The sequence below is a fragment of the Panthera tigris genome, chromosome C1, assembly GCF_018350195.1.
Source record: "Panthera tigris isolate Pti1 chromosome C1, P.tigris_Pti1_mat1.1, whole genome shotgun sequence".
Classification (NCBI taxonomy): Eukaryota; Metazoa; Chordata; class Mammalia; order Carnivora; family Felidae; genus Panthera; species Panthera tigris.
In genome coordinates this window covers 8,690,824-8,718,060 of record NC_056667.1, presented here as the reverse complement: position 1 = coordinate 8,718,060, position 27,237 = coordinate 8,690,824, and the positions used below count along the sequence as shown (strand labels likewise).

Below are 27,237 nucleotides of genomic sequence, written 5' to 3'. Positions count from 1 at the left end.
TGTGGTGTGAATGATCTTTAATAGAAACTCTCCTGTTTCTGTCTGTCCCTCTCTCCAGAGGCATCGGGACAGGGTGATTCACTGCAGTGTGCGGACATGTCACTCCCTCCCCCCACGCAGAGGATGGAGCTTTGGCATCGATGCCTTTCCTGTCTCCCAGGGGGGTTTCTGAGTCATCATCTCCAGGGGACAACATTCTGCTCCCACGACAGGAGCCACGGAGGAAGGGGCTTCGGCAGTCCTGGGGGCAGGGAGGGGGCGTGAATCTGATCCGGTCTCTGTGTCTGCTGGGAGCAGAAGTCCTGGGCTGCAGCTCTGCCCGGGAGAAGCTCCAGGGCTCCCTTCTCACACCTAGAGCACCTCTGGGCAGCCGGTTAAGCCCTTGTTCTGCTCAAGTCCCGCCCCATGGAAGAAGCAGACAAAGAGGACTGGGTATGTCAGGAAGATGGGTGGGAAAGGGCAAGTTGCCACAAAGCAATGAACATGCACTGCTGACTACGGGGCGCCTCCCTGGGCTGGGTCCAGAGCACCAGGAAAGCCCCAGCCAAGGAGGTGTGTTCTGCCTCTGGCTCGCGGCCAAATCCCTCCGATGGTGGCTCCAAGAGCAATGGAGGTCAAGAGCCTGGAGGCTGGTCCAGGTTCCCTGGGGCCCCGACACCCCAGAGTGCTGCCCGGCAGTGGTTGTTGGCAAAGAGGAAGAGGTCCGAGGTGGCTGGCCTGGCCAATTAGGGATCGACGAAGGACACGGCGATGTAGCGGGTGCCCCTGGTGGTGGGGAGCCCCTCGTGGTAGTGCGTGAGTCGCCCGGGGTGCATGAGGGTCCAGCCTTTCCGTGGGGCTCGGATGGAGCAGTTGTAGCGCAGGAACCGACAGCCCCCGCCCTGGGAGACAGGAAGCGTCAGTTCTCCCACGGGAAGCTGGGCCCTTCCCCCGCCGCCCTATCCCCCACCTGAGCCACTGCAGCCCAGTGTCCGCAGCCCAGTCTGCCAGGGATGCCTTGTAGAGTGACAGCCACAGCTGCCTAAGGAGGACACTCAACTCAGCAAAGACAGAGGGAGCGAGAGCACTGACCTTGAGTCAGGCAGCCCTGGGCAAAGGTGGGCTACATGCTTTACTAACCCAGGCCTCAGTTTCCCCTCCCAGGAAACAGGCATGAACCTCACAGGGTCATGAGAATTAAGTGAGATGATCCAGGTAAGAGCTCAGGGCCAGGTTTCTCAACCTCAGCACTATGGACATTTGTGGGCAGAAAACCCCCCGTTTTTTAAATTGTGGTAAAATGCATGTAACTGAAACTTTACCATCATAAACATTTTTTAAGTACACAGTTCTGGCGGTACTTTCTCTTGTGGGGGGGGGCTGCCCTGGGCACCCCTGGCCTCTACTCACTAGATGCCAGTAGCACCGCCACAGCTGTGACAACCAAAAATGTCCCCGGGGGTGGGGGGACAAAACCGTCCCCTAGGTGAACCCCTGATACGTGGTAAACTCTCAAAAAAATTAGAGGATGCTTGTGTGGGTGTCCTTCACTGTGGCCAGCCCAGGACTGAGTCCCCAAAATGCTTAGAAAATAGCAGCTTAAAAAAAAAAAAGAGGGGCGCCTGGGTGACTCAGCCAGTTGAGTGTCCAACTTTGGCTCAGGTCATGATCTCATGGTTTGCGAGTTCGAGCCCCACGTTGGGCTTTGCGCTGATACTGTGAATCCTGCTTTGGATTCTCTGTTTCCCTCTCTCTCTCTGCCCCTCCCCTGCTGTCTCTGTCTCTGTCTCTGTCTCTGTCTCTGTCTCTGTCTCTCTCTCTCTCTCAAAAATAAATAAACAGAAAAAAATTAAAAAAAAAATAGCAGCTTAAGGAATGAGTGAATGAACAATGAATGAATGAATGAATGACTCCCTAGCTGAGCACACCTAGAGGCCTCCCTTGGGACCTTGAGGCCCCCAGAGCTGTCCCCTCTCCACCCCACGTCCTCCTGGTTTCCCCGGCTCTCCCCTCCAACCACCAGCCTGAGCCCCGCACCCTGACTAAGCCCATCCTGCCATTTCCAAGGCAGCCTCTTCCTTCTGAGACTGATGGAAACCCTAATCTCCTTATCACCAACAGCTATCAGGCCTGGAGTACTTACTGCGGGTTCCCATAGGCAACCACCTGAATGAGCTCAGGGAACTGTCACAGCAGTTCTGTGGAGGGCCCTCTACATTTTTCCAGCCAAGATAGGAGGAAACTGAGAGCCTAAGAAACATGTCTGAGGCCACAGAGCTGGTGAGTAGGTAGGCAGGTGCCGGTTTACGCAGTCTGACTTCTGACCTCCCGTGCCCACGCTCCACTGTGTCTGAAGTCCTTTCCCTCACAGACCTGGCACCCTCTCTCTCTCTCCGGTTCTTGGGCACTGGGCCCCACAGGCCCCGCGGCCCCAACCACCCCGTGAGCAGCTCACCTCGTAATCCACGCCGACCCGGTTCAGGGCGATGTTGATGGTGAAGGTGGAGGCGTCGTGGTGCGGCATGAGGGACGGCTGCTCATCTGGCTTGTAGCGGACAACAAAGGCCAGGTCGAACTGGGCCTGTGTCAAGGGGGTGGGAAAGAAAAGCGGCTGGACAGAAGCCGCTGAAGAGCAGGAGAGGCAGGGGTGCAGAGGAGGGGCCCCTCACGCAGTCTTTGGGATGCTGGCTCCCTGAGGGCAGGTTTGTTCAACGCCGTGTTCCCCCGTGCCTGGCACAGGGAAGGCTTTCAATAAAGATGTGCAGAGAGGGGAAAGGACAGAAGGAAGGGAAGGAAGAGAAGGGAAGGGAGGGGAGAGGAGGGGAGGGAAGCTAGGGCAGAAGGAAGGCAGCTCATCCTTACAACCCTTGATGGCAACGATGCAGGCTGCTGATTCGTCCGTCAAGGGCAGTGCCCAGGCAGTCAAAGCAGGGGTCTGGAGAAAGCCTTGTGCGTGAGGCGGTGATCAAGGGAGGGAAGGAGCGCAAAGGCAAAGGGGCAGTCAACAGGTACTCAGTGGGGAGCTAAAGGGAAATTGAGAGAGGAGGAGTATGCTGGCCAGCGAGCCGGGGGCTTGTCTGCAAGCTGGGCAGAGGCATCCTTGAGGCAGGATTTAAGGACACGAAGGAAGGAGTCAGAGGAGTGATGTCACAGGCTGGAGGCAAGACGGGCTGCCCCTACCCTGGACTCTTCCAGAGGCGCTCCCACCATGGGAGGAGACTTCACTCCCACCTGGAGACCAAACATTCAGGCCTCTCCCGCAGGCTGGGACCACTCTCTCTCCTTCCCCCCACTCTCCTCTCCCTAGCCACTCCCCCCATATCCCCTCCCTGGCTACATCCCAGGCACACCCACCCTGGTATAATAGCCTGGGTAGAGCTTCTCGGTCATGGGGGCGATGTACTCCACCAGGAACTTGTGCCATTCCCGCTCGAAGCTGATCTGGTTCATGTGGATGTCGATGGTTGGTACGTTTTCGTAGCCACCCTGGATGCGGTTGTCCTGGAAGTGACCAAGGCGAGCGTGGTAAGCAGAATTCTAAGACGGCCGCCTGGTGTGTGGACTGCCCAACCGCCCCCACCCCACCTGTAAACACGATGGGATGAGGTTAGGGCAGAGGGCAAAGCGAACGGGCTCTGCAGATGTCACTGAGGTAACAAGTCAGTTGACTTTGGGTTGATCACACGGGAGAGTGCCCCGGGCGTGCCTTTAAATGAGCATCTTGAAGAGAGAGACTCTCCCGCTGGCCTGGAGGAAGCACGGGAATGAATTCTGCCACAGGAGCTTGGATTAGGACCCTGAGCCTCACCTGAGACCCCAACCCTGGCCGCCCCTCGACTGCAGCCTCGAGAGACCCCTGAGCAGAGGACCCGGCTAAACCACATGTGGACTCCTAGAAACCCGGAGATGATACGTGGGTGTTGTTTTATGCTGTTGAGGCTTCGTGGTGATTTGCTACACCGCAGAAAAAAACCAGGTGCAGAGGGTCACAGGTTGGCTCAGGCACTGGAGTCCCAGCACTGACCTGGTCCCGGGAGCACAAAGGCTGGCCAGACCCCAGAAAGCATGGGCTGTGCCCGTTCCTGGCCTCCGAAGACGATCTCACCACCAAAGCACGTGGATGAGGCTGGTAATCGGAACCACTGGTTACTCCAGCTGCCAGGTCAAAGGTTAGCCAGGCTCTGAGGCACACGGGCCCAGGGCCTCATGTGCCTTTAAAAATGCCCCCTGAACTTTCTAAGATGAGTACAGGTACGGGATTCCTCTTCCAGGGAACCACACAGCCTCTCAATCCAATATGCTACTTGCTTCTGCCGTCTGGTGAATGTGGCCTTAACGTCCCTAATTCTTCCTCATCCCACACTTGCGTGTTCCTCCCCCATTACACACCCAATCTGGTAAAGGAAGCGAAATCATTCTAATAACAAACCAGGAACTGGAAATCTAGAATGTGAGATTAAGGCAGCTCAGAGTCACCTAGCGGTCATGGCAGCCTGGGGACCCATACTCCAACCCATTTCTTCAATCCCCTACTCCTCAGTGCCAGAGCACCCCCCGAAAGAGTCCCAGAGAGAGGGGTGCCTGGGCGGTTCAGTCGGTTAAGCGGCGGACTTCAGTTCAGGTCACGATCGCACGGTTTGTGGGTTCGAGGCCCGCATCGGGCTCTGTGCTGACAGACCACTTGAGATCCTCTGGCCCCCTTTCTCTCTGCCCCTCCTCTGCTCATTCTCTCTCTCTAAATAGATAAATAAACTTAAAACAAACAAGCGAACAAAGTCCCAGAGAGGTTGGCCAGCTTGCCAGGAAAAGAGCCCAGAGGGCAGGCTCCCCCACATTTCCCAGCCCAGGCACCTGGGCCCCCACCTTGTTATCTCCCAGAGACCACTGGCCATAGTGTTCCATCTCCTCCACCAGCTCGTCACAGGCCGTCTCCGTGAAGATGGGGAACCAGTAGACATCTGGGCAGGGCTGGGGAGGGCGGGGACGGAGGGGAGGACTCAGTCACACGGGTCCGGGTGGCACCGCTGCCTCTTCCCCCACCTCCCCCACCCCCCTGTGGAACCCGCCACAGGCAGGGCCCCTCAAGTGGCCCAGGCCCTTCCCCATACCCTGGTCCGTGAGCTGCTAAAGGGGGAAGGAAACTGAGCTCAGAGCTGGTCTTTCTCAGCCAAGGTCACAGAACTACCGGGGCAGAGCCAGGAAGGGAATGTGCGTACGGAGGGAGGACAGCCCAGCAGGCTTCGGGGCAAATAGAGAAGCACTGTTTCTTGCTACTGGCCCATGGCCCACGGTTGAGACCACATTTGGGGACATTTTCCTCTTCCTCGCCTGGGCCAGGAGAGCAACCCAAGGTCCCGAGGCCCCTGCAGACTCCAGCTGGGAAGTACCGACAGGAGGAAGGACCAGCCCTCTGCCCAGGCTCTTGCCCAAGTGCTTCCAGAGCCTCCCCTTCTCTCCTGGGGCAGCTGATTGCCTTCCTCTGCCCTCCATCCCCCTCAGCAGGTGCAGGGTGTGAATCCAGTACCTTTGTCCCCAGAGGCGCCCAGTCCTTACCATCTCTAGCAGCTTCCCTGCCAGGGCCTTGGTGTAGTTCTCGTGGATGTACTTCTCCTTCCAGTCCTGGGGTGGGGGGAGGGGAGTCGGTTGGGGTCCTCAGGCCTGGCCCGGGCCAGCTGGGGCTCCAATGCGGGTGAATGTGTGCATGCCTGGGGGAGGGGGTACGCACCAGGCCCACCGGGTGCAGGTGTATGACGTGGGCACACAGTATGCCTGCAGGAGCTGGTGTCTTCATGGGTACCTACACGCGTGTGCATGTGTGTGCAGGTCTGCGTACAGGTATGTGCATGTGCCCAAGTCAGCCATAAGCTCACAATGTCTAGGAACGCCGTCACCACTTTCTCCTCCTCTGAGCTTCTCGACACCCTCAGAAGTGAGCGAGGCTCAGACAGTATACCCATTTTAGAGCTAAGATAACTGAGACCCCAAAGGTCGAGCGGCTCAACTAAGTCACAGCTGAGGGTCCACAGACCCAGGCCTGACTCCTGGTCTCCCCTCCACTAGATGGCGCTGCCTCTCCAGAGCCCGCTTCTCCCAGCCCAAACCCTGCCCCACACGGTCCCTGGGGTGGAGGAAGGCAGGTGGCAGGTAGCCCTCAGAGCCCCAGCCCTTCTCAGGCTGAGCAGGAGTCCCCTTACACCACTGGCTCGCTGGGGTCCCTTCCTCTCCCTCCCCTGCCCATCCACCCAGGACCTCACCTCGGGGTTGCTGAACACCTCCCAGAGGTCGTTGTGGAGGTGGCTGGTCTGGTAGCTGTCCAGGGAGAGCAGGTGGCCAAAGGTGTGCCGGTTGGTCAGGTACATGAACACATCCTGGGGAGAACAGGACGGATGGAAGAGAGCCCCTCTCCCCCACCAGTCCCAGGAGAGAGAGGCATGGCTGCAGCCTCCTCTGTCCATCAAGTTGGAGATCAGGGAACCAAGTGCGGGCACCCCATCTCGTCTCCCTAGCACCCGGCCAGGCCTGACATGGATACAATCAAGGAGGGCTTCCTGGAGGACTGAATGGGAATCAAAGAACCAATGTTGATGGTGTAGAAGCAAAGAATGGTGTCTGCTCCTGAAGTTCAGAGCACAGGAAGACACCATCATGCTGCCACATTTAAATAAAAATAACCACAGTCGGGGGCACCTGGGTGGCTCAGTCGGTTGAGCATACGACTTGGGCTCAGGTCATGATCTTACGGTTTGTGAGTTCAAGTCCCATATCGGGCTTGCTGCTGTCAGCCTATCAGCACAGAGCCCACTTTGGATCCTCTGTCCCGATCTCTGCCCTTCCCCGCTCACTCGCGCTCTCTCTCAAAACTAAATATTCTTAAAAAATAAAATAACCACAAAAACATATCGGGTGGGGCACAGGGAGAGGGCAAGGGCGTCTCTTTGGCACATTACTCTGTGCTGACAGCTCGGGGCCTGCTTGGGATTCTGTCTCCCTCTCTCTCTAATGTACTAAGGTACATCTAATGTACTCGGGGTACATTTAGGTGGAGAGTTTAGGGTTTTTTGGCTGTGTTGAAAATGTCAATGAAACAGACGGTGTGAAAACTGGGTCCACTAAAATGGTCCCCACGGACCCTAAGGACCAGCCCTCGTGCCTGATGCCCCGAGTGCCCCCCACCAGGCCCTGGCATCTCAGAAGCTCGAGGCCTAAGGCGACAAGATCCAGACCACCTTCTCCATCAACGGCCCCCCCCCCCCCCCCCCCCCCCGCCGACTGCCCAGCGCTGCCGACCTGCTGCCGGATATTGGCACAGAAGGCCATGTCGGGGTCCAGCTTGCTGTGGTGGAACAGGTCTGTCTGCAACAGCTCAGCCCGCAGGGCACTGCCCTTGATCAGGTAGATGTTGGAGATGTAGGGCACGTTCCAGACGCCACTAAGGGTGAGAGAGGAAGATGGAGGCGGCTGCAGGCCGTCATAGGCTAGAGATCAGGGCCCCGGGGGAGGAGGCAGTCAGAGGCCGGGAGGGCACGAGAGTGCTGACTTGATTCCCCTACCCTGGGCACATGGGCTCAGGACAACTGCCGGGAAGTCCTTCCCTGTGTCTGACTGCAGTCTTCCCTGCTTTGGGTTTTGCAGGAATTCGAGGGCAACAGGGACGGGAATATTGGGGGAAGACGGGTGAGGGCGTTCCCATCCCACAGGTACTCACACGCGCCGCCCCTGCACAATGTCCACATAGTCCTCGGAGCGGGCGTAGTAGCCATCTGCGCTCAGGGCCCCCCAGAAGTTCGACCACAGCCTCCCATGGCGGGTCATCAACGGGGCGATGACGTTCCTGAGGAAGGGAGCACCTCAGTGGGAGTCTCCCTGCCCACTGGGAGTTTGGGGCAGATCTAATTAGGTGTGGGGCGGGGGGGGGGGGGGAGGAGTGCCCTTTCAACCCGCAAGTGGGGCCTGGAGGGGGGTGGGTTGGCCCATCTGGTTCGTGCTCCCTCCAACAGGGCAGCCGGGAGCGGAGGGCAGGAGGGGCGGCTTGCAGCAGGGAGGAGGGAACATCTTGGACCAAGACAAGGTTGCCGGGCTGGGGCAGGCCCAGGGTGGGAGGTGAGGCCAGGGTGAAGGCGGAGAAGAAAGGCGTGGCGGGGGGCCGGGGGGGGGCCTGGAGCGGGGGCCCGGGCTTGGAGGGCCAGCCTGCCGCAGCCCACCCACAGCCTCACTTGTTCTGCTCGATCAGCAGGCGCAGGGTTTTAGGCTCCGTCAGGGCCACGTCAGCATCCACGCTGAAGTAGTAGGTGCAGCCACGGTCCTGTCGGCACAGATCCCTGCAGGTAGGGGTTCCGGGGTCAGCAGAGGGGTCCCAGGGTCCCAGAGCAGCGCTGCAGCCTTACTCTCCAGGCCTGCCCCCCTCTGTGACCACAGGGAACCAGCCAAAGGTCTTTAGAGGGGTCAGGCCAGCCCTGGTTCAGGTTGGGCCCAGCAGCCTTGACCCCGAGACCCAAACCCTGGGCTGTTAGGCTCTCAAGATGAATGCCCGGAGCTCAGCGACTGCTATCATGTGCCCTGAAAACCCTCGGACTGGGGAGAACACGGCCCACAGACAGGTTCGTACACCGCCCAGGGCCAGGGGGTAAACCGGTTCTGCCCCTCCTGAAGTGTAGTTTGGTCACCCGTACCAAAAGCCTTACAAATTTATGCTCTTTTTGTTAATCTGGCCCAGGGCTCAGCAAGGTACAGCCCGTGCTCCAAATCTAGCCAGCCCACTGCCTGGTATCATTGTAGGTCGTGACCTAGGAATGGCTTCACGTTTCTGAATGGTTGGGGGAAACGAAGATCAAAAGGAGTCACATAAAAATCATATGAGGGGTGCCCGGGTGGCTCAGTTGGTTAAGTGTCTGAGGTCGGCTCAGGTCATGATCTCATGGCTCGTGAGTTCGAGGCCCGCGTCGGGCTCTGTGCTGACAGCTCGGGGCCTGGAACCTGCTTCGGATTCTGTGTCTCCCTCTCTCTGCCCTCCCCGCTCATGTTCTGTCTCTCTCTAGCAAAAAATAAATAAACATTAAAAAAATTTATTTTCAGGAGCGCCTGGGTGGCTCAGTTGGTTAAGCATCCAGCTCTTGGTTTCGGCTCAGGTCATGATCTCATGGTTCGGGGGTTCAAGCCCTACATCGGGCTCTGTGCTAATGGCACGGAGCCTGCTTGGGATTCCGTCTCCCTCTCTCTCTGCCCCTCCCCTGCTCGCTCTCCGTCTACCTCTCTCTCAAAAACAAATAAATACACATTTTTTTTAAAGTTTAAAAAAACTTATTTTTAAGTCGTATGAAATTCAAATTTCAGTGTTTGGAAGTAAAATTCGTGGGCGCACAGCCACGCCCATCTGTGCTACAACCTCAGGGTCAAGTGGGCATGGCAGAAGAACCTTCCTGGAGGTTCCACAGCCTCGGATCTGGACTAATTCTTCCACAGTCAACAGGGATTACTTGTTTGTGTTTTTTTTTTTTTTTTTTTAATTTTTTTTTCAACATTTTTTATTTATTTTTGGGACAGAGAGAGAGACAGAGCATGAACGGGGGAGGGGCAGAGAGAGAGGGAGACACAGAATCGGAAACAGGCTCCAGGCTCCGAGCCATCAGCCCAGAGCCTGACGCGGGGCTCGAACTCACGGACCGCGAGATCGTGACCTGGCTGAAGTCGGACGCTTAACCGACTGCGCCACCCAGGCGCCCCTTGTTTGTTTTAATAGTAAAGGCAAAATCAGAGATCGTCTCTCGAAACTGTCCTTGTTTACCTACTTCTGGCTTTCCAGTTCTTCCTTTCTCTGATTTGCTTCCCGCACCCAAATGACACTGCTCAGCCCTACCCAGGAGCCCCCAGGTTGGCAGGGCAGTGCCTATTTCCCCATTTGACAGATGGGAACACTGAGGCCCAGAGAGGGGCAGGAACTTGCTGGAGACCACACGCAGCCTTCTGAACTCCTCTGTCTCCTGGCCTGATGCCCCCCTGCCCACTACCGTCAGCAGAGATGACCGTGGTGCCCCAGCCCCCAACTCACGCGCCCACGTTCCTGGCGTCGGCGTTTGCCACCCGAACCTCAGGGCCCACCAGTTTCACGGACTGGTACTCGCTGCCATGCTCTGCCAGGAACTGTTCCACCCGAGCCTTGTGGTGTTGCTCCTAGGGGTGGGGGATGGGAGGGTGAAGATGGGGACAGTGGTTCCACCCCAGGACCACAGCACCCCTGCTCCTGCAAGCCACTCCCCTTCATTCCTCACACACTCTTGGCCATTGGCTTTCCTATCTCCGGACCTCTGCGCATGCCAGCCTTTCTGCCTGGAGTGCCCTTTCCCAGCCATCCCTGACCAGGCCAGGCCCACCAGCGTCTTAAGAGCCTCTGTCACTTGGACAGCATCCCCGACCCCATATCCAGAGTCGTTGATTCTGCCAGTCTGGAGCGAGGCCCAGGGACCTGCTTCGCTACAAGATGCTCTGCGTGATCCTTGGACTGCACTTTGAAAAACAACAGTCCATTCCCCAGGCCCCTTGCAGGGGGAAGCGGACAAATCAAGATTTTTAGGATCAAACCCAGGATTCAGAGCGAAGCCCGGCTCTGCTACCATTAGTTGTGTGGCCTTGGACAAGCCCCCTCACCTGCCTCAGCTTCCATTCCCTCCCTTGTAAAATGGGAGGGCAACTGAGCCTAAGTCCCAGGGTTCCTGCAAGGAGGCGACAAATCAGACCGGGCTCACAGGTCTTTAAAGACTGCCTGTGACAGTTTTCTTTTTCTGCACAAAAAATGAGAATTCACGTCTCCAGGGAAGCGGGGAGACTCCCAAGGGCAGGGCTGACACCCTTCTCCTGTTTCCACGTGGCACAGTTGAACTAATGTCTGTGACACAGGCAGAGCTGAGCCGAGCGTGCGGCCACAGGGCCCTGGGGGTGGGGTGCTGACTGTCGGGGCTGAAAGGTCTCAGAAAGGGGTGCTGCCGGATGAGAGAACATTACGGGAGACAAGAAGCCTTGAGAACAGAGAGAACTCGACGGCGTATCTGGCATCCCGGATGCCAGGGAAATGAGGTGGGACTTTATCCAGCTAGGAAGCGGGGGAGAGGGAAGGAGCTAGGAATACTGAACCTGGGCCTGCTCCCCACAAAGCAGCAGGCCTCAGGGCCCTCCTTGATTCCCCAGAGGGTACGCAGGGAATGAAAACCAGTCTGTCACCGAATCGAATCAGGAAGGACCGACTGAGGCAGGGAGAGAAACAATGACGATGATGACAGCTAGGAGCACCTGTCATGTGCCTGCCCTTCCCTCCTGTGTGTTCCCCGTGCCCACTTGTTTAACCCGTGCAGCAATTCCACGAGGTCGGCACGATTCTAGCCCCATTGAATAGGTGAGAAAACTGAAGCACAGAGAGGTTGAGCAATGTCACACAGCCGACACAAGCAGTGGCCCTGGGATTCAAACCCGGCCAGTCTGACTCCAGTCAAGCCCAACGCCACTTCCATTTGGCCCAGACAGTGATGCTTCGGTTAGTTCCGGAGATGTCCCAGGCCACCCCGTGAGGCTGGGCCTTGACCCAAGCCTCACGGCGACCCCGCCAAGTGCCTGCTACTCACGTGGTTGTGAATGAAAAGCCGCATCTGTTTCCGGGGGTAGTGGAGGCGGAGGAGCCGCTGGAAGAACAGGGATAGGAACGGCGTGGGCTGTTCGATGAACACGCCGACCAGGACTGTGGGCAGAGCTTCATCCTGCACGGGGAGGGGGCGGCACGAGGGGCTGGCGATGTGGCCACCGGGCCACTGCCGAGCCCCTAGGGTGGCCTGAGGGACCCAGAGCCAGAGGCAGAGGCGTGCAGACTTAGCAGGAAAGGGGCCTGAGCCAGGGAGCTCCAGGCAGGATGTGCAGAGACAGGCAGAGGCAGGGACTGACAGGGAAGCAGAAGGAAGCGGGAGGAGGTGGGGAGTCCCTGCTGGGCAGATCACGGGAGCCTAGACTTGGAGCCAGGCCTGCTGTCACACAGCTTGGCTGGCATGGGTCTGCAGCGAGCCATAAACAAGGGGTTCAGGGGGCGCCTGGGTGGCTGTGGGTTGAGCATCCAACTTTGGCACAGGTCATGATCTCACAGTTTGTCAGTTCGAGCCCCGTGTTGGGCTCGGTGCTGACAGCTCAGAGCCTGGAACCTGCGTCAGATTCTACGTCTCCCTCTTTCTCTGCCCTTCCTCGGCTCGTGCTCTATCTCTCTCTGTCTCTCAAAAATAAATGAACAAAAAAATATATATATTTTTAGTATGAATAGATAAACATTTTAAAACAAAACAAAACAAAACAGGGGTGCCCAGGTGGCTCAGTCAATTTAGCGTCCAACTCTTGGTTTCAGCTCAGGTCATGATCTCACGGTTCACTGTCAGCACAGAGCCTGACTGGGATTCTCTCTCCCTCACTCTCTACCCCTCCCCCACTCATGCTTTCTCTCTCTCTCAAAATAAATAAACTTAAAAAACAAAAAAACGAAAAAAACGAGGAATAAGATCCGTGAGTGAGTGGAAGGCAGCTATAGGAGAGGAATCAAGCGGAAGGAACCAGAACTCTGGCATGGCCAGGGGCGTGTGCATGAACAGGAGCCATATGTAATCTCAGAAGGCTTCCAAGAGGAGGTGCCTGGGTGAGGAGGAAGAGGGAACCCCAGACGGGAAGGTTATCCCTTTACCTCCCACCAGAGACGACAGTCTCTTCCAGAGTCTCTCAGCCTCCCCATCTGCGAGGACCAAGCGCCCCACGTCTGGCAGCCTTACCCCTATGCCCCTGAGGCTGCGCAGGCCCTCGTCACACACAGCGCAGCCTGTCTCGAAGGTCCAGAAGCGCGGGATGTAGTTGCCCAGGTAGTTCAGCTGCAGCTGTAGGGAGACGTGGGGTCGGAGACGAGGGGTAGGGCTGGCCCCGCCCACCTGTAACCACTGAGTCACATCCCTCTCAGCCCCTGGTGTTCCCACACCCCGGCCCTCTAAGGGGACAGGAATGCGGCTTTATTTGGGGCAGGTTTTGGACAGAATGTTCTGGTGCCCTGAAGATCACCGAAGCTGCTCTGGGGGCCCAGGGAGAACTGGCAGCCTGATACACTTTTATCTCTGGATCTGCCAGAAGCTTGTAAAATGCAGACTGCTGCCTGCCCCCCACCCCAGAGAGTCCAACTGAGCAGCTCTGAGGTGGGGGCAGGAAGTCTGCTTTAATACCCTCCCCTTTCTCTCTGACATGGTGGGGGGAGTGGAGGGGGTCGGGGACCACACGTGAAGAAGTGTGCTGTGAGCCAGGGCTGGCTCCCCGGGGCATGTGAGGTCCGGCCCGCACCCCAGCTGCTTCTTAGCTCCAGAAGCACAGGGACCAGTCTGTGCTGCTCATGACAGACTATGCCTTATGTCCTTCCTAAATGTTTGCTGAATGAAGAAACAAGTCTGCCCTGGGATGATGGGGTACGGATGACTTGGGGCAGCCCAGCTGTGGCCTGGATGGGGTCAGCAACCTCCTTTCTGTCCTGGGGTTTGGCAGGGATGAACATTACTGACCGTCACAGCAAGGAAACAAGTCACCATGCTGAACTCAGATGTGAGGACAGAGGCAGCCAGGGGGCAGCGGGGCCCAGGGGGGTGGCTCTGACCCCAAGGAGAAGCGGTGGGGTCACAGTGAGAGCAGAATTGAGCCTCTGGCCCTGCTCTCACTCTCCCCAGGGGCTGGGGCCTCTCCCTACCTTGGTGGGCCCATTGCCATGAATCAGGACCGGAAGGGTGTCATAGGCAAGGTTCCTCGCTCTCACGTGGCCCATTTCAAACTTGAGCACCACCTCATCTGGGGGTCAGAAAGCACAGAGACATCCAGTATCAGGTCTAGAGGCCAAGTTCAAGTCCTAGCTCCTGCTCAGGGCTTGTTCTGGGCTATTAACATCACTTCTTCGAGCCTCAAGTTTCCTCGTCTGTGAAACGGGGGTAAGAGCGGGAGGGCTCTGTGTTGGGCAAGCACTCAGCACCACTCCTGGCACATAATGAGCATAGAATCCACGGCAACCCCCAGTATTTATGGTGATTACTTATTCAAGCCAGAAGCAGGAGATGGGAGAAAACAAAGACCTGAAACATCCCAGCTAGAGAAGCTCCAGGGACAGAGCCTGGGGGCACCTGCTCCGACAAACGACAGACCTGGAGAGCAGCACTGAGAATGTGCCAGCCCCAGCGGAAGGCCTGAGCAAGGTGGGGGACAGGTCCTGTCCTGGTGGAGAGACTCCCTCGGGCAGGATCCTGACAGATCCTCTGACCCCATTAGACAGCAGGAGGTAGCAGCCCATCCAACAGTTACAAATGCAGAGGAGTCTTCCGTCAGAGGCCTGGGAAGACACTGGGGAGGGAGGCCCTCCGTGTGGGTAACCATGTGAAGGGGCCCCTCTGCGCAAGCGCCTGGCTCCCCCAAGAGACGCTCAGGACCCAGTTTCTTAGTCTAGGTTCCTGTGCTTCCAGAAGCCATAGACAAAAGGGTGTGGCTTTTCCTGCACCTTCCTGGGAAAGGACTCATTAGATTCTCAAAAAATAAGATTCCATTTATCCCATAAAATCACCAAGCAGCTATTGGGTCCAACTATCCTTTTTTTTTTTTTTTTTTTCCAACTACTCTTTTCTTAAGATGTCCATCAGCTTCCTGTGCCAGCCACCTGGGAGGTGGGAGGGCAGGGAAGGAGAGGAAGCAGGAGCAGGGATGCGTAAGAACCAGGGATGCAGGGCTGGGGACGGGTACCTACTGTGCACATCGCCCACCTGCTCCCAGGCTGAATTGCTGCCTCCTCCCCTGGTGTCCCGCAGGCTCTTAGACTGACCTCTTGGCCCTCCTTTCTCCACCCCCAGGGAAACACAGCTCTGCCCCAGGACATCCAGGTGGCCTCTGGGACCTGGGGATGGGGCAAGTGACCTCCTGGAACAATAGCCAGGGAGAAACCAACCTCTTCTCCTCCTTGGGCTCAGGCCCTGCCTGGAATCCTCATCACCTTATTAATGACTCTCTTAGGATCCCTCTCCCCATGGGGGCCGCTCACCCAAGGCTCCATCCAGATTCTGGAAGATACGGCAGCGGTGGTCCAGGGTGATGTTGATCTGCTCCTGTAGGAAAGAGAGCACTGGGCTGCAGCAGGGACAGGCCCTGGTGGAGGATGGGGCTCCATCATGCCCAGTGTGGGGAGCCTGCCTTCCTACTTCTGCCCCTTCCTCCCCCTAACACCTGCTGTGCCCTGGCACACCAGGACAGCTCGGAGCCCTGTGATCTACTGGTCCAGTGGCTCTACTCACAGAGAACCAGGGACTTTCAGAATTAGAAGGCATCTAAGGCAACAGCTGGTTCAAGTATAACAATCACGATGACAACAAATGTTTTTCACTTTACTGTCAATCAATGATCTAAATACTACATAAGCATTAATTCATTTAATCCACACATCCTTTTTTTTTAATCTTTAAAAATTTTTTTAAAATGTTTTTATTTATTTTTGAGACAGAGAGAGACAGAGCACGAGCAGGGGAGGGGCAGAGAGAGAGGGAGACACAGAATCCGAAGCAGGCTCCAGGCTCTGAGCTGTCAGCACAGAGCCCAACGCGGGGCTTGAACTCACGGACTGTGAGATCATGACCTGAGCCGCAGTCGGACGCTTAACCGACTGAGCCAACCAGGCGCCCCAATCCAAACAACATCCTTATGGGAAAGTCCCACCATCACCATATTTTACAAATTTAAAAAACAGGGCACAGAGAGGTTGGATAACTTGCCTAAAGTCACACAGCTAATAATTGGTTAAGCTGGCATTTGAACCCCAGGAGCCCGGCCCTGAGGTCCCTGTTCACTGCACAGGGCTGCCTCTTCAAGATCCAGCTGTGTCTCATGCAGCCCTAGGCCAGGCCAACAAAGGCAAGTGGCATGCTAGGCCCAGTCCTCATCCCATAGAGAGGGAAGGGGACTCCCACAGAGTCCGCTTTTATGTTTTGGACCCTGGGCTTCTGCAAATGATGTCACCCGAGGCAAAGGGGAAGGAGGAGGAAAGACTGAGTTAAAAAGATCAAGTTCATGTTTCTACCGCACAAGTCCAGCTGTTTCATTTCAGTAGTTCGTGGATAATAAAAACTGAGGCCGAGAGAGGGGAAGTGACTTACCCTAGGTCGCACAGCACCGCATGGATGGAGGTTATGGGGACAAGCAGGGAAGAATCCAGGAATCCTGACCCCCTCCACCCAAGGACTCTCTGAGTTTCCTGCCTGCCCGGAGGACACTGGCTAGTTTGGGGCGACACTGGTCCAGACCTGCCACCTTCAGTCCCTTCGATGACCCCTGCCTCCCTTAAGGCAGGCTTGGAGGTCATGGCACAGGTCTGGCCAAGACCTCTTCAGCCTCCAGAAACCTGCCCGCCCCCCCCAGGCAGGGTGGGGCAGGGGCAGCTCAGCCTGTCGGTTCCTTTCAGTACCATCACCCCCAAAAAGGAGGCTATGAACTCCTGTCTCGCTGACTTGAGTGTCCGTGAGGGTGAAGGCCCCCACTGTCTTCTTCGCAGCCACATTCCTGCCCTGCACCTGACAGTGTCTCACATACAACAGGCGCTCAATAAATAGCCGCTGAGCACCTGAGTGAATCTGCGAATGAATAAGTGGGGGCTCAACCCACAGAGTCAGGGGGCACTGCTCCCACTATAGCATCAAGATCCAGCGTCAAGATCCCCCTGCCCTGCCCCTGTTCCTCAGCCCCACCCGCCGCCCCTTACCCTCTTCTCTGGGTCCAAGAAGATCTTGGTGTAAAAGAGCTGGTCACTGTCACCGTCCTGGCCCTCCCACTCGGCCACCAGTTTGCTGAGGCTGGGGGCATAACCGATGAAGCCTGCGGTTGGTGGGGGACACACAGAGACAGACACTTAGCTTCCGGCCTCTAAACCAGAAGCCTCTTCCCAGATTCTGCTTTCATTCATCTCCCACTCCTTTACCTCCTCTTAGAGGTCCTCCTGGATTGAAGGGAGGTAATGTCTGTAGGCTGAAAGCAACCTGCTAGTTCATGCCACTTGGTGACAAGTTCCCCCTGAGTTCACAGAGAAAGATCAATGGCATCCACTAACCTGAACCAAATCAGGTGCCGGGCACCACGTAGGTGGTGAATAAATGCATCAGACCAGGAGTCCCTGGAGAGCAGAGCTGGTAGGACATAGGCTTGGAGCCCCTTTTCTACAGTTATCTGGGAAACTTGGCCCAGAGAAAGGCAGAGGCTGGGCCAAGGTCACACAGTGCATGGGGGCTTAGAGGGAAAAGCCCACACAGCTCCTTGGCCACAGTGCAGACTGGAATGGAGAGAAAAGGGAGAAGGGGCCAGCCAGGGAGGGCTCCACCCCAGGGAACACCCCCAGCCTTGGGCCAGGACCAGGCCATCTAGACTGTGCTAACTCTCTCAGCCAATGGGGAGAAGTGGCTGCCGGAGACGAACCCCCTTCCGTGGCTGGACAGAAGAATCCAGAATAAAGTATGGATTTTACTCTCCATGCAATAAGAAGGCATTGAGTGATGCGTGTGGCTTTGCGCCTGGCTACTGGGTGGAGAGCGGACTGGAAGGGGTGAGGGCTGAGGCCGGCAGAGCAGGCAGGAGGCGACTGCAAATGGCCGAGAGCCAAGTGAGGCGGCAGCAGTGGGGGATGGACACGAGGGCAGAGTCGAGACCTTTCAAAGTGGGAGTGGCGTCACCAGCCCGCTGACTGAGAGGCTGGGGGGGGGGGTGGGGAACCGAGGGAGGATATTTAGGGGTGGCTCTGGTTTTGATCTGTGCAGATGGGTGGCTGTTCACAAGATGGGGAGGACTGCAGGGGGCAATATGTCCCGACGGCAGCGGATGGACCCCTCTGGAACCCGCCCAGCCCCACCGCGGCCTCCGCGCCCAGACTCCTCACCTCCAGAGCCCAGGAACCTCTTGCCATCGGACACTGCCGGGTACTTGGCCTCCAGCCTGCGGTCAGGGTAGATAAGCTCCTCGGCCGAGAAGACCACCTGGCTCCTGGCCTGCCGGAACTTCTTCAGGAGCTCTCGAGGCCCCGACGCAAACACCACGTCATAGCTGTGGCCAGAGCCGAGGAAAGTGGGGGCGAGGCAGAGGTGAGCAGGGGCTCATGAGGCCACCTTTCCCACGCCACCCCTGGGCCACGCCAGGGGAAACGGCTCTTCCCTGCTGTCTTTGGCCCAGCCCGTGGCGTTGCCACCCCGCCCTGGGCAGAGATGGTCCCCACCTCACACTCGAAGCATGGCTCACCCCACCTGGGCAGGGCCCCCTGCCCATCTCACCACCCCTGGGAATGGTCTTTTCTGGGCTCACAGGCCCCCTCAAACGGTAGGCAACCTTAGCTAGAGCAAGTCCCCCCTCCCCCCCGATATCCTGCAAGGGCTAGAATATTCTAGAATATTCTCTCTGGGCCCCACCCAGGAAGCTCCCAGCCACCTACCTGTCTGTGAAGAGAATGACCAGGTTCTCCTTGTCTGCGTGCTTCTCCAGAGCTTTCTTCAGCAGCCGAACCTTCAGCCCTCCACCCGATGACGCCCCCTTCTCCCCATTCCAGTCTTCCCCCAGGCCCAGCGCCTACAGAGAAAGGCCCTTTAATGTGGGCTTTTGGTACAGAACTATCTTGTCAGCCAAAATTCTACCTCTGCCTGAACAGTGAACATCTTTGCCTGTCTGTCCAGCACCTCCTCCCTCACCTGTGGGGAAACCATTCTACACCGTGTGTGAGGCTGACAGGGCTCTGGGGGTGGAGGTGGGGGTGATGTGACCACACCTGGCCAGTCAGTGTCCCATCCTTCCCCCAGCCATGGGTTTGGGCATGTGACCTAAGCATGGCCTGTCAGACTCTTCCCCGGGACTGTTCTGTCCCAATTACGGAAAGGCTGTCTAGTTCTGTCGAGGTTGAGAAGCTGAGGCATGTGGGTCTGTGACTGGTGGTCATCCTGCCACCATGTAGAGAGAGCATGCCTGCAAATGAAGGCCAAGGGAACCTGGAGATAGAAAGATAAAGCCCTAACCATGCAGCTCGAACCCCTAGATCCAGCTGTGCCTGAAGCAACCCTCTGCTTCAACCTGCATTCATGTGAGCTAATCCATTTTCTTTCCGGCTTAATGCCACTGGATTGCAAGCTGTGTAGGCAATGCCCTGGTCTGCCCTGTCATCATTCCAGCCCCAGTGCCTACCACTGTGCCTGACAGAAGGAGGCACTCAGCACACTCAGCTAAATACTGGAATGTCTCCCTGCAGGGCTTAGCCCCCATCCTGCACACAGAGGACACCAGAGGACAGCTCAGCCTCTGTTTCTTTAGAGCAGAGTTTATACAGGTAAGATCTCCAGACTACGGCCGTCTCAAAATCCCTTGGCGGGGGAGGGGGGAGGAGGGAATTGGTAAAATGCTGGTTCCCAGGCCCTGCCTTCTAAACCAGCCCTACTCCCCTAGCGTTAGCATCGCCCCATAGCCCTCCTGTCTCACCTTCCCCACATTCCCAACTCTGGCACCTCCCAGACTTTGCTTACATTCTCCCCTTCTTGCTTTTCCTAACTCATCCTCCTCTTTTGGGCTTCCAGAAGCTTTCCCTGTGGCCCCAATCAGTTCGGGAAGGGCAAAAACCCAGCTCCTGGACTCACCCGCTACCCCGCGGTTGTCCTGGCCCCTTCCCCCCACCGGGAGCCTCTTACCTGGATCTTGTAGTTGAAGAACTGGCCTGAACGCTTGAAGCGTCGGAACCCCTCAGTCTCCTTCGTGGCCACCGTGAGGACTAAGAGGTTGTCTATGGACAGAGGACGGCGTGGTGAGTGGGAATGGAGGGTGAGGAGAGGTGACAGGCAGGAGCAGGTCATTGTTCCTACATGTGTCAAATCCCCGCAGGATGTGCCCTCACGTCCACCCATTACAGACAAGGGTCCAGGGCCCGGGTAGGAAAGATGTACCGAAGGTCACTCAGCTGGTTAATGATAGAGCGGGGACAGAACCTGGGTCTCCTGGAATCTCCTCCAGGGTTCTGTCCCCCTGGGAACTGAATGGCACGACAGGAGGCGCCCAGAACAGAAGCGTCTGCACCTTGCACGGTGGGGCTGGGTTTCTCTGGATTTAGGGGGCTGTGGCCCCAACACGGGGGCGGAGGGAAGGGTTCGTCCTGAATGCCAAGCACCAGGGGGACCTCTCTAGCTGATGCTGGACATGAGCCCAGGGATGGCCACCTGCCTGCACCCAGGGCGCACACTGCTAATCCATCCCAACAGCCTTTCCTGCTGAGCCTCTCCGCCAACATGTGAGAACCTCTGAGTTGACCCTGAGTGGAAACGGACTTGAAATCCTCAGCTTTGGCCAGAATAGCTGTACTACCTTAATAAGACATTTCTCTCAGGCTCTGTCGTGTGGCTTCACCTCTGCAATAGAACCTGCTGAGGGGCGCCTGGGTGGCTCCGTCGGATAAGCGTCTGACTTAGGCTCAGGTCACCATCTCGCGGTCCACGAGTTCCAGCCCCGCGTCGGAATGCGTGCTGACCGCTCGGAGCCTTGAGCCTGCTTTGGATTCTGTGCCTCCCTCTCTCTCTCTGCCCCTCCCCAGCTTCTGCTCTCTCTCTCAAAAATAAATAAACATTTAAAAAAAAAAAAAAAGGCTACCCAATTGATTCTGATTGCAATCAGAGTTAATCACCGACTTAAGGAAATCATGATTCATTAAAAAAAAAAAAAAAAAAAACCCTGCTGAAAACAGCTCCCCAGGGGGCATCTCTGGGAGCCCTGGGGAAGCCCCTTCCAGATCACAGTAGGAAGGGGCACCTGGCTGGCTCAGTCAGTAGAGCATGCAACGCTTGATCTTGAAGTTATGAATTCGAGCCCCACGCAGGGCAGAGAGATGACTTAAAAAAACAAAACAACACAAAAAAACAAACAAACGAGAAACAGTACAGTGGTCAACGCTTTATCCACGGGAAATGCATTCCAAGACTCCCAGCGGATAGGACCGCTCCACAGATAGTACCAGACCCTATATACGCGATGTTTTTTCCTATGTGTATGTATCTACGATAAAATGTAATTATAAATGAGGTACAGTAAGGAATGAACAATAGCGAATAATATGATGGAACAATTATAACAACATACGGTAACAAGCATCATGTGGATGTGGCCTCTCGTGCTCACCCTCCTTGCGATGATGTGACATCTAAATGCCTACCCGACGAAACAGAGTGAGCTGAATGACACGGCACTGAGACATAGTTAGGCTGGAGGATCATCTGCTTCCGGACCCTGGTTGACCGTGAGTAACTGAGGCCGCGGGTAAGGGGAGGCTACTGTTACCCACTTCAGGGAATGCCAGACTCATTCAGTGAGATCGGGCCTGTAAAACCCTCGTTGGGTTTTACTAAGAGCTATGACTGGTGCTGATCAGTGAGAGGCAAACACCCTGCTTTGGCATTCAAGGCCCTCCCTGATCGGCCCAAGTGACGTACTCCTTCCCTCCATTGAGTGGACGAGATCTCCCCCAGCCAGGGGTCTCACCTTGCTGAGCTCCTCCCCTCCTGCCCCAGCTCCCTCTCTCTGTCCCCTTTTGCTAATCTTCCTCCAGGTCCCAGGGCCAGTGACAGTGACACCCCTTCCCTGCCACCACCTCTATGAAGCCTTCTGAGATTTGTCCTGACCTCTCTCCTGCCTTTAGAGGTAGGACACCCCCCCGCCCACCACTTATTACCGTTTCATGGGGTCCAGGACATAATGCTTTCCTGGGTGAACTGACCCACCAAGTGGCCAGGCCAACACAGGCAAGTAAGACCTTCCCATACACCCCCACCCCCCTAAAAACAAGAGAGGCCTGGGCTGAAAGAACAGAAGCGTATGGAAAGGGGAGGCCTCGCCACCTGACCTTGGGGGCCAGGAAAAGAGGGGTGCTGCTCACACTTGAGGAGAGGCTCCCCCAGTTCTTGCCAGGATGGTTAAGTGTCCCTGCACCTCCCCCCCGCCACGCCCCCCCCCCCCCCCCCTCCCCCGAGCAAGGAGAAGAGAGTGGCTGGCTCTGAGGCCCTCCTGTCCTTGGCAGGGAACGCTGGGACAGGGAGTGTCACATTTCACAGATGGACAAAGCCCGCATGTGTGTGTGTGTGTGTGTGTGTGTGTGTGTGTGTGTGTGTGTCTGTGTAAGTTAGTGGATCAGGGCTCCTGAAGACAGGCTGTGGTGGGAGGGGCTTGAGGGGGTAGGCATCTCAAGGCTCCTTTCCTGAGTCCCCTCTAGCAAAAGAACAGGTACCCGATGGCTAGCCTTTACCGAATACCTTTGGCACGCAGGACTCGGTTCTAAGCACTTTACTCTCCTAACTCCCCACTCTACAGTTAGAAACCTACGGCTCAGAGATGGTAACTTGCCCAAGGGAGCCAGGAAGTGGTAGCACCAGAATGTGGTCACAGAAGTCTGGACCCAGAGTCCCCTCTCTTAACCTCTGCACGCACTGCCCTGGCTTGGGGCAGTGACCAGCTGTCTGTCTCTCCATCTGTCTGAAAAAACCCTAGCTGAGGTCGAGGAGAAGGTCCCAGGCTATGCTGGACCCTCCCCACCCACCCAGCCTGTCTCTTCTCTGATTTCCAGGATGATCCCAGGTGCCCCATGGGGGCCTTAACAAATCTAGTAGCCGAGGACTCCAGAAGATCACCTGGTCCAGAGGGTCAACCTGCCTACATAGCAGCATCACAGGGAGCCTGTGAATTCCAGGACCAGATGTCTGAGATGGGCCCAGGAGTCTGGATTTTTTCTACCCTTCCCAGGTGATTTCTGATGTTAGCCCATTGGGAAATTTCTGATCCGACCCATCCCCCGGTCCTGATCGGGGCTCCGATGCAGGGGTGCGGGGATGGGTCACAGCAAGAGAACTCAAGGCAGACCCCTCCCCCAAGGGACCCTGCCATTACCTCTCAATACCCCCCACCCCCACGCAAGCTGCCTCAGTGAACCCAACTTTTGCCCCATTCCCTTGCCTTGCCTGCACAATTCACTCCTCCTTCCCCTGAAGAGGCCCCAGTCCTCCAGGAAGCCCTCTTTCCTCTGCCCAGCAGGTGATGCACCAGTACAAACATGTTCCTTGTCCCTTTTGCCAGGCCAGGCTCCTGTCTTTATTTCCTTGGCCTCCCTCCCCCTCCCTGGGGCTGGGACTGAGCGTGACTCAGGACGTCTGGTGTATACCGTCCGGCCTTAGGGAGCACGGTGGGCAGGTGACTCTAGTAAGCACTACCACCGGTTGAGCCCTTGCTAGAAGCCACATGCCACACAAAGTGTGTTACAGTCATCACATTTAACTATCGACATCCCATGTGGCAGGTGATAGTTCTACCCCTCCCTTCTATAGGCAGGAAACTGAGGCACAGAGAGTCCAAATGACCTGCCGCAGGTCACAGAATCTTGCCGAGAGAAGGGAATGAGCTGGAACTCCAAATGCCTGTGTTCTTAACCTCACCATTTCTCTGTCCAACATCCTGGAAGGCTGCAGACCGAATCCAGCATTTCCAGCCGCCCTCTCTCAGGCATCCCCAACGTGGACATTCGGCTCCAGTCACCCGGCAGGCAGCCAGAGCACAGGGCATGCCACAGGGTGTCAACGTGGAGGCTTCGGTATGGAGCACCAGGGCCCTGCCCCCCTGCTTTCTGGCCGGTCCGGCCGGCCCACCGGGGGCCAAAGCCAGGGTCCCCATGAGGCCTGCCACCCAGGGCTCTTGGCCCTCCAGACCTGCTGCCCAAAGTGCAGCACTGGTTTTCCCCAACAGGCAGGCTGTGATCCAGGATCAGAGGTGAGCAAAAGGCAGCAGGGCAGAGCGGCAGACAGACTGCTGGTGAGTAACTTAGCTTCTCTGTGCCTTTTATCTGTAAAATGGGGTCATAACAACAATAGTAGTACTTTCCTCCAGAGACTTTTGTGAGTACTGAATGAGCTAATGTCAGTGAAGTGCTTAGCATAGTACCTGGCTGCGGGTGCCACATGTCATAGGGAACGTCCCGAGAGAAGGGCATGTGTGTGGCCAGGTGCTGCCCCGGGGGTCAGGGATGCAGAGAAGCCACCTTGCTGAGAGCAAGAATGATGGGGACAGGCTGAGCCCGGGGGCCTGGGGGAATACAGATCCCTCTTTGGGGTCCAAAGAGAAGGCTGGGAACGCAAGATGGCTCTCCAGGCACGGTCATGACACACCCAGTCTGCTCTCTGGGGAGGTGGGAATGAAGCTCCTCCCCATCCTCCGTGCTCCCCCCAGGCTTGAACGGAAGCCATAAACGGTGGGGCAGAATGGCAGGAGATGTACATTCCCAGTGCCCAGGAGCCCGGCGTGCCTCCCCTGGGTCTGAAGCCCTACTCCTTTCTGCCCCTTCAGTCCTCCTCGGACACTCCCTCCCCCCCACACACATCCAGCTGGGCCCGCCTGACTCCTGGGACCTTTCCACTCCCTGCCTGGAACAGCATGACCCGGGACCCCCGCCCACGCCCTGTTGACTTCCCAGAGCCTTGGAACTTGGCGGCTGTCAGGCTCCAGGTGGGCCTTCCCTCTCCATGGCCAAACCGAGGCCTGCAGGGACAGGCGGGAGCCCAGGGAGAGAGCAGTGATCAGCTAGAAGTCTCTACAAAAGGGAGAAAGGACCAGGTCTATGGGAATTTGTTCGTTTGAATGTCGCTTTGTTGACCGTCTCTTTCTGTCTCCCACATTGGTCCGGGGGCTCCCCCAGCATAGGGCAATGTCTCCCTTCTCAAGCATAGGGCATTCTGGGAGCAGAGGGCTGTATCTCCCCCCATAACATTGGGTACCTACTGAGGTGAGCAGTTCTGGGCCCACCCACCGCTAAAACTGGGAACTCCCTAAAGTGGAAACCCCGTCTTTCTCTCCATGTGCCAAATCCACGTGCGTGTGGGTACAAGCTGCGAAGAGCGCCATTCCTGAACCTGCCCACTGGAACATTCCTCGGCAGCTGCCCCATCCCAGCCACCTGGCACCGACCGGGCACCCCAGCCCAACCAGGGGAAGGGAGGAGCTGGCCTCTCTGGGGGGTGCTGGAGCGTCCCCCACTCCCGACACCAATCAGTGGGCCTGCAGGACCAACTACCCTCCCACTCTGTCCTAGCCAGCAGGCTGAGGGTCCCGCCTCAGTTGGGCCTGGGAGAGTTGAGCAGGCTCCTCCAGACAGCATCTCTGACCAACAGCACCCCACCCCCACCCCATCCAGACAGGGGTCGGCGGAGATGAGCAGTGGGTCTGAGTCCCAGTCAATGACCCCACCTCCAAGCACCTACCACGACCCGAGACCAGGTGTTTAACCTTTTGGGCCCTCAGTCTTCCTATCTGCAAAATGGGCTAATGATTCCTTACTTATTAAAAGGATCTGAATAGAGTAAGGGAAGAGAAGGGTCTCAACCTTAGAGGGGCTTGATATTAGCTCCATGTCTGGCAACTGTTACCTCTTGTCCATCAATCTACTATTTACTTACGATCTACAAGGTGCTCTGCCTGGATCATCTCAGTCACACACTCAATCCTGCAGCTTTAATGGGACTCCCTTCTGTCTCCTCTGTCCCTTCCAGTCACCTGCCGGGGCCAGCGCGCCTGAAGCCTTGTCATCGATTTGGTCCCTGACTCACTTCTGTGGGCTTCATTGTGGGAGCAGGAGTTTTTTCTCCTTCAGTGGTCTGAGGCGGAGGGAGCCCACATCAGCAGAAGCAGGGGAAAGAGAGGCCCAGGAAACAAAGGCTATTATAGGGCGCCTAGCTCCTGGCCAGCGAGTGGACCTAGGCCACAGGCCTTTGGCACACACTATCAGCCCAGCCCTGTGCTCAGCACCTGCATCACGGGATTTTTTTGACCTGTGTTACTACCCTGCTGGGATACTCCAGGAAAGCAGGCGGTGCTGGGTCCAAGAAAGAAAATGCCGGTGTAGGCCAGGTATGGAGCTGAACCCTCACCAGGAGGCCTCATCTCCTGGAATCCTGGTCAGAGCACTAGGACTCAGGTACCACTGCCCCCACTTTGCAGGCTAGAACACCAAGCTTCATGGAGATTAGTCACCGTGGGCTTTACCGCTAGGAGATGTGTGGCCTTGGGCACAACCTGGCACAAAGGAGGTACTAAGAAACGGTGGTTCCCATCCCCTCCCCTGGTGAGGGTCTTCTATACCACCATCCTGCCTCCTCTGGCTCCCGGGTTCTCAGGAAGGAGGGCAGACAAAACAGGGAACCGTGGTTGGGGTGGCCAGTTCAGCTCTGCTTTGCTGGGATTGCCCACAGGCTATGCTCTCCTCCGGGCTCGCAGATGTTCAGCAGGCAGCCCTGGAGGTGACCCAAGGAGCGGTGGGGAAGACACTAGCACCTACTCAGAACGATGGGGCACACTCTGAAACCTGCCCTGGGGATGTAGAGGGAACCCTAGACACGGAGTCCAGTGGGTCTAGAACCAACCACTCCAAGACTGGACAATCCTGGGAAGTCACTGCACCTGTCTGAGCCTCAGTTTCCCCAGGTGCAACCTGGAGAGAGTTAAGACCCACCCAGCAGGCGCCCCGCAGACCACAGAGGACTGATATGACAGCGTAAATGGCTCTGCCACGTGAGCCACCCCCTCCTCTCCCCACCCCAGTGGCTGTGATGCCTACGGTCTCTGAGCCCGGCTCGGAAACCAGGCACCCCTGGGTGTCAATCCTGGTTCCAAGGCCCCCAAGCTGTGTGATCTTGGGCAAGTGAGCCGACTCCAGAACCTTACATAGTGTGCCCCTCTGGAAAAGGGGGTAATAGAAGAGCTCGCTTCCGCAGGTTGAGATCAGCTTAACCGATAGCTGGCCGATAACAAGTGCTCCCTAAACAGTAGCCATTGGTATTACTGTCATGAGAGCTATTACGATTTGGATGGACCTCGGCTGTCCCTCCCCTCCCGGCTGCACGGACGTGGGAACCGCAGCGCCAACAGAGGAAGTGATTTGTCCGAGTCACCAGCGAGTCAGTGGCCAAACGGCCAGAACCCGGATCCCCTCGGAAGCCCAGGCCTCCCGTGCAGCCCAGACCAGCCTCTCGGGCCCCGGGCCCGGCCCGCGCGCTCACCCTCCGGCTTGGCGTCGCCCTTCGCTTCGGCCAGGAGCAGCCAGCCCAGCGGGGCCAGGAGCAGCAGCGGCCGCATGGCCAGGGTCTGGGGACGTCCGGCCGTTCCCGCCGCGCTCGCAGTCTGGAAACTTCGCGACGGGGCCCGCGGTCCGGCTGC

General features: G+C 57.0%; 1 protein-coding gene across 1 annotated transcript; it reads right to left on the bottom strand.

Moving 5' to 3' along the window:
• Window positions 1–27,237, bottom strand: PLOD1 (procollagen-lysine,2-oxoglutarate 5-dioxygenase 1). The gene is made up of 19 exons (XM_042995730.1): window positions 27,081–27,237; window positions 19,698–19,789; window positions 18,461–18,594; window positions 17,915–18,078; window positions 16,751–16,863; window positions 15,044–15,107; window positions 13,715–13,812; window positions 12,765–12,866; window positions 11,589–11,720; window positions 10,025–10,146; window positions 8,193–8,297; window positions 7,685–7,810; window positions 7,267–7,408; window positions 6,234–6,347; window positions 5,533–5,598; window positions 4,843–4,947; window positions 3,334–3,480; window positions 2,435–2,560; window positions 1–881 (listed from the first exon to the last, which is right to left on the bottom strand). Exons 1-19 carry the CDS (start codon window positions 27,154–27,156, stop codon window positions 726–728), a joined length of 2,184 nt encoding a protein of 727 aa, XP_042851664.1. The 5' UTR covers window positions 27,157–27,237; the 3' UTR covers window positions 1–725.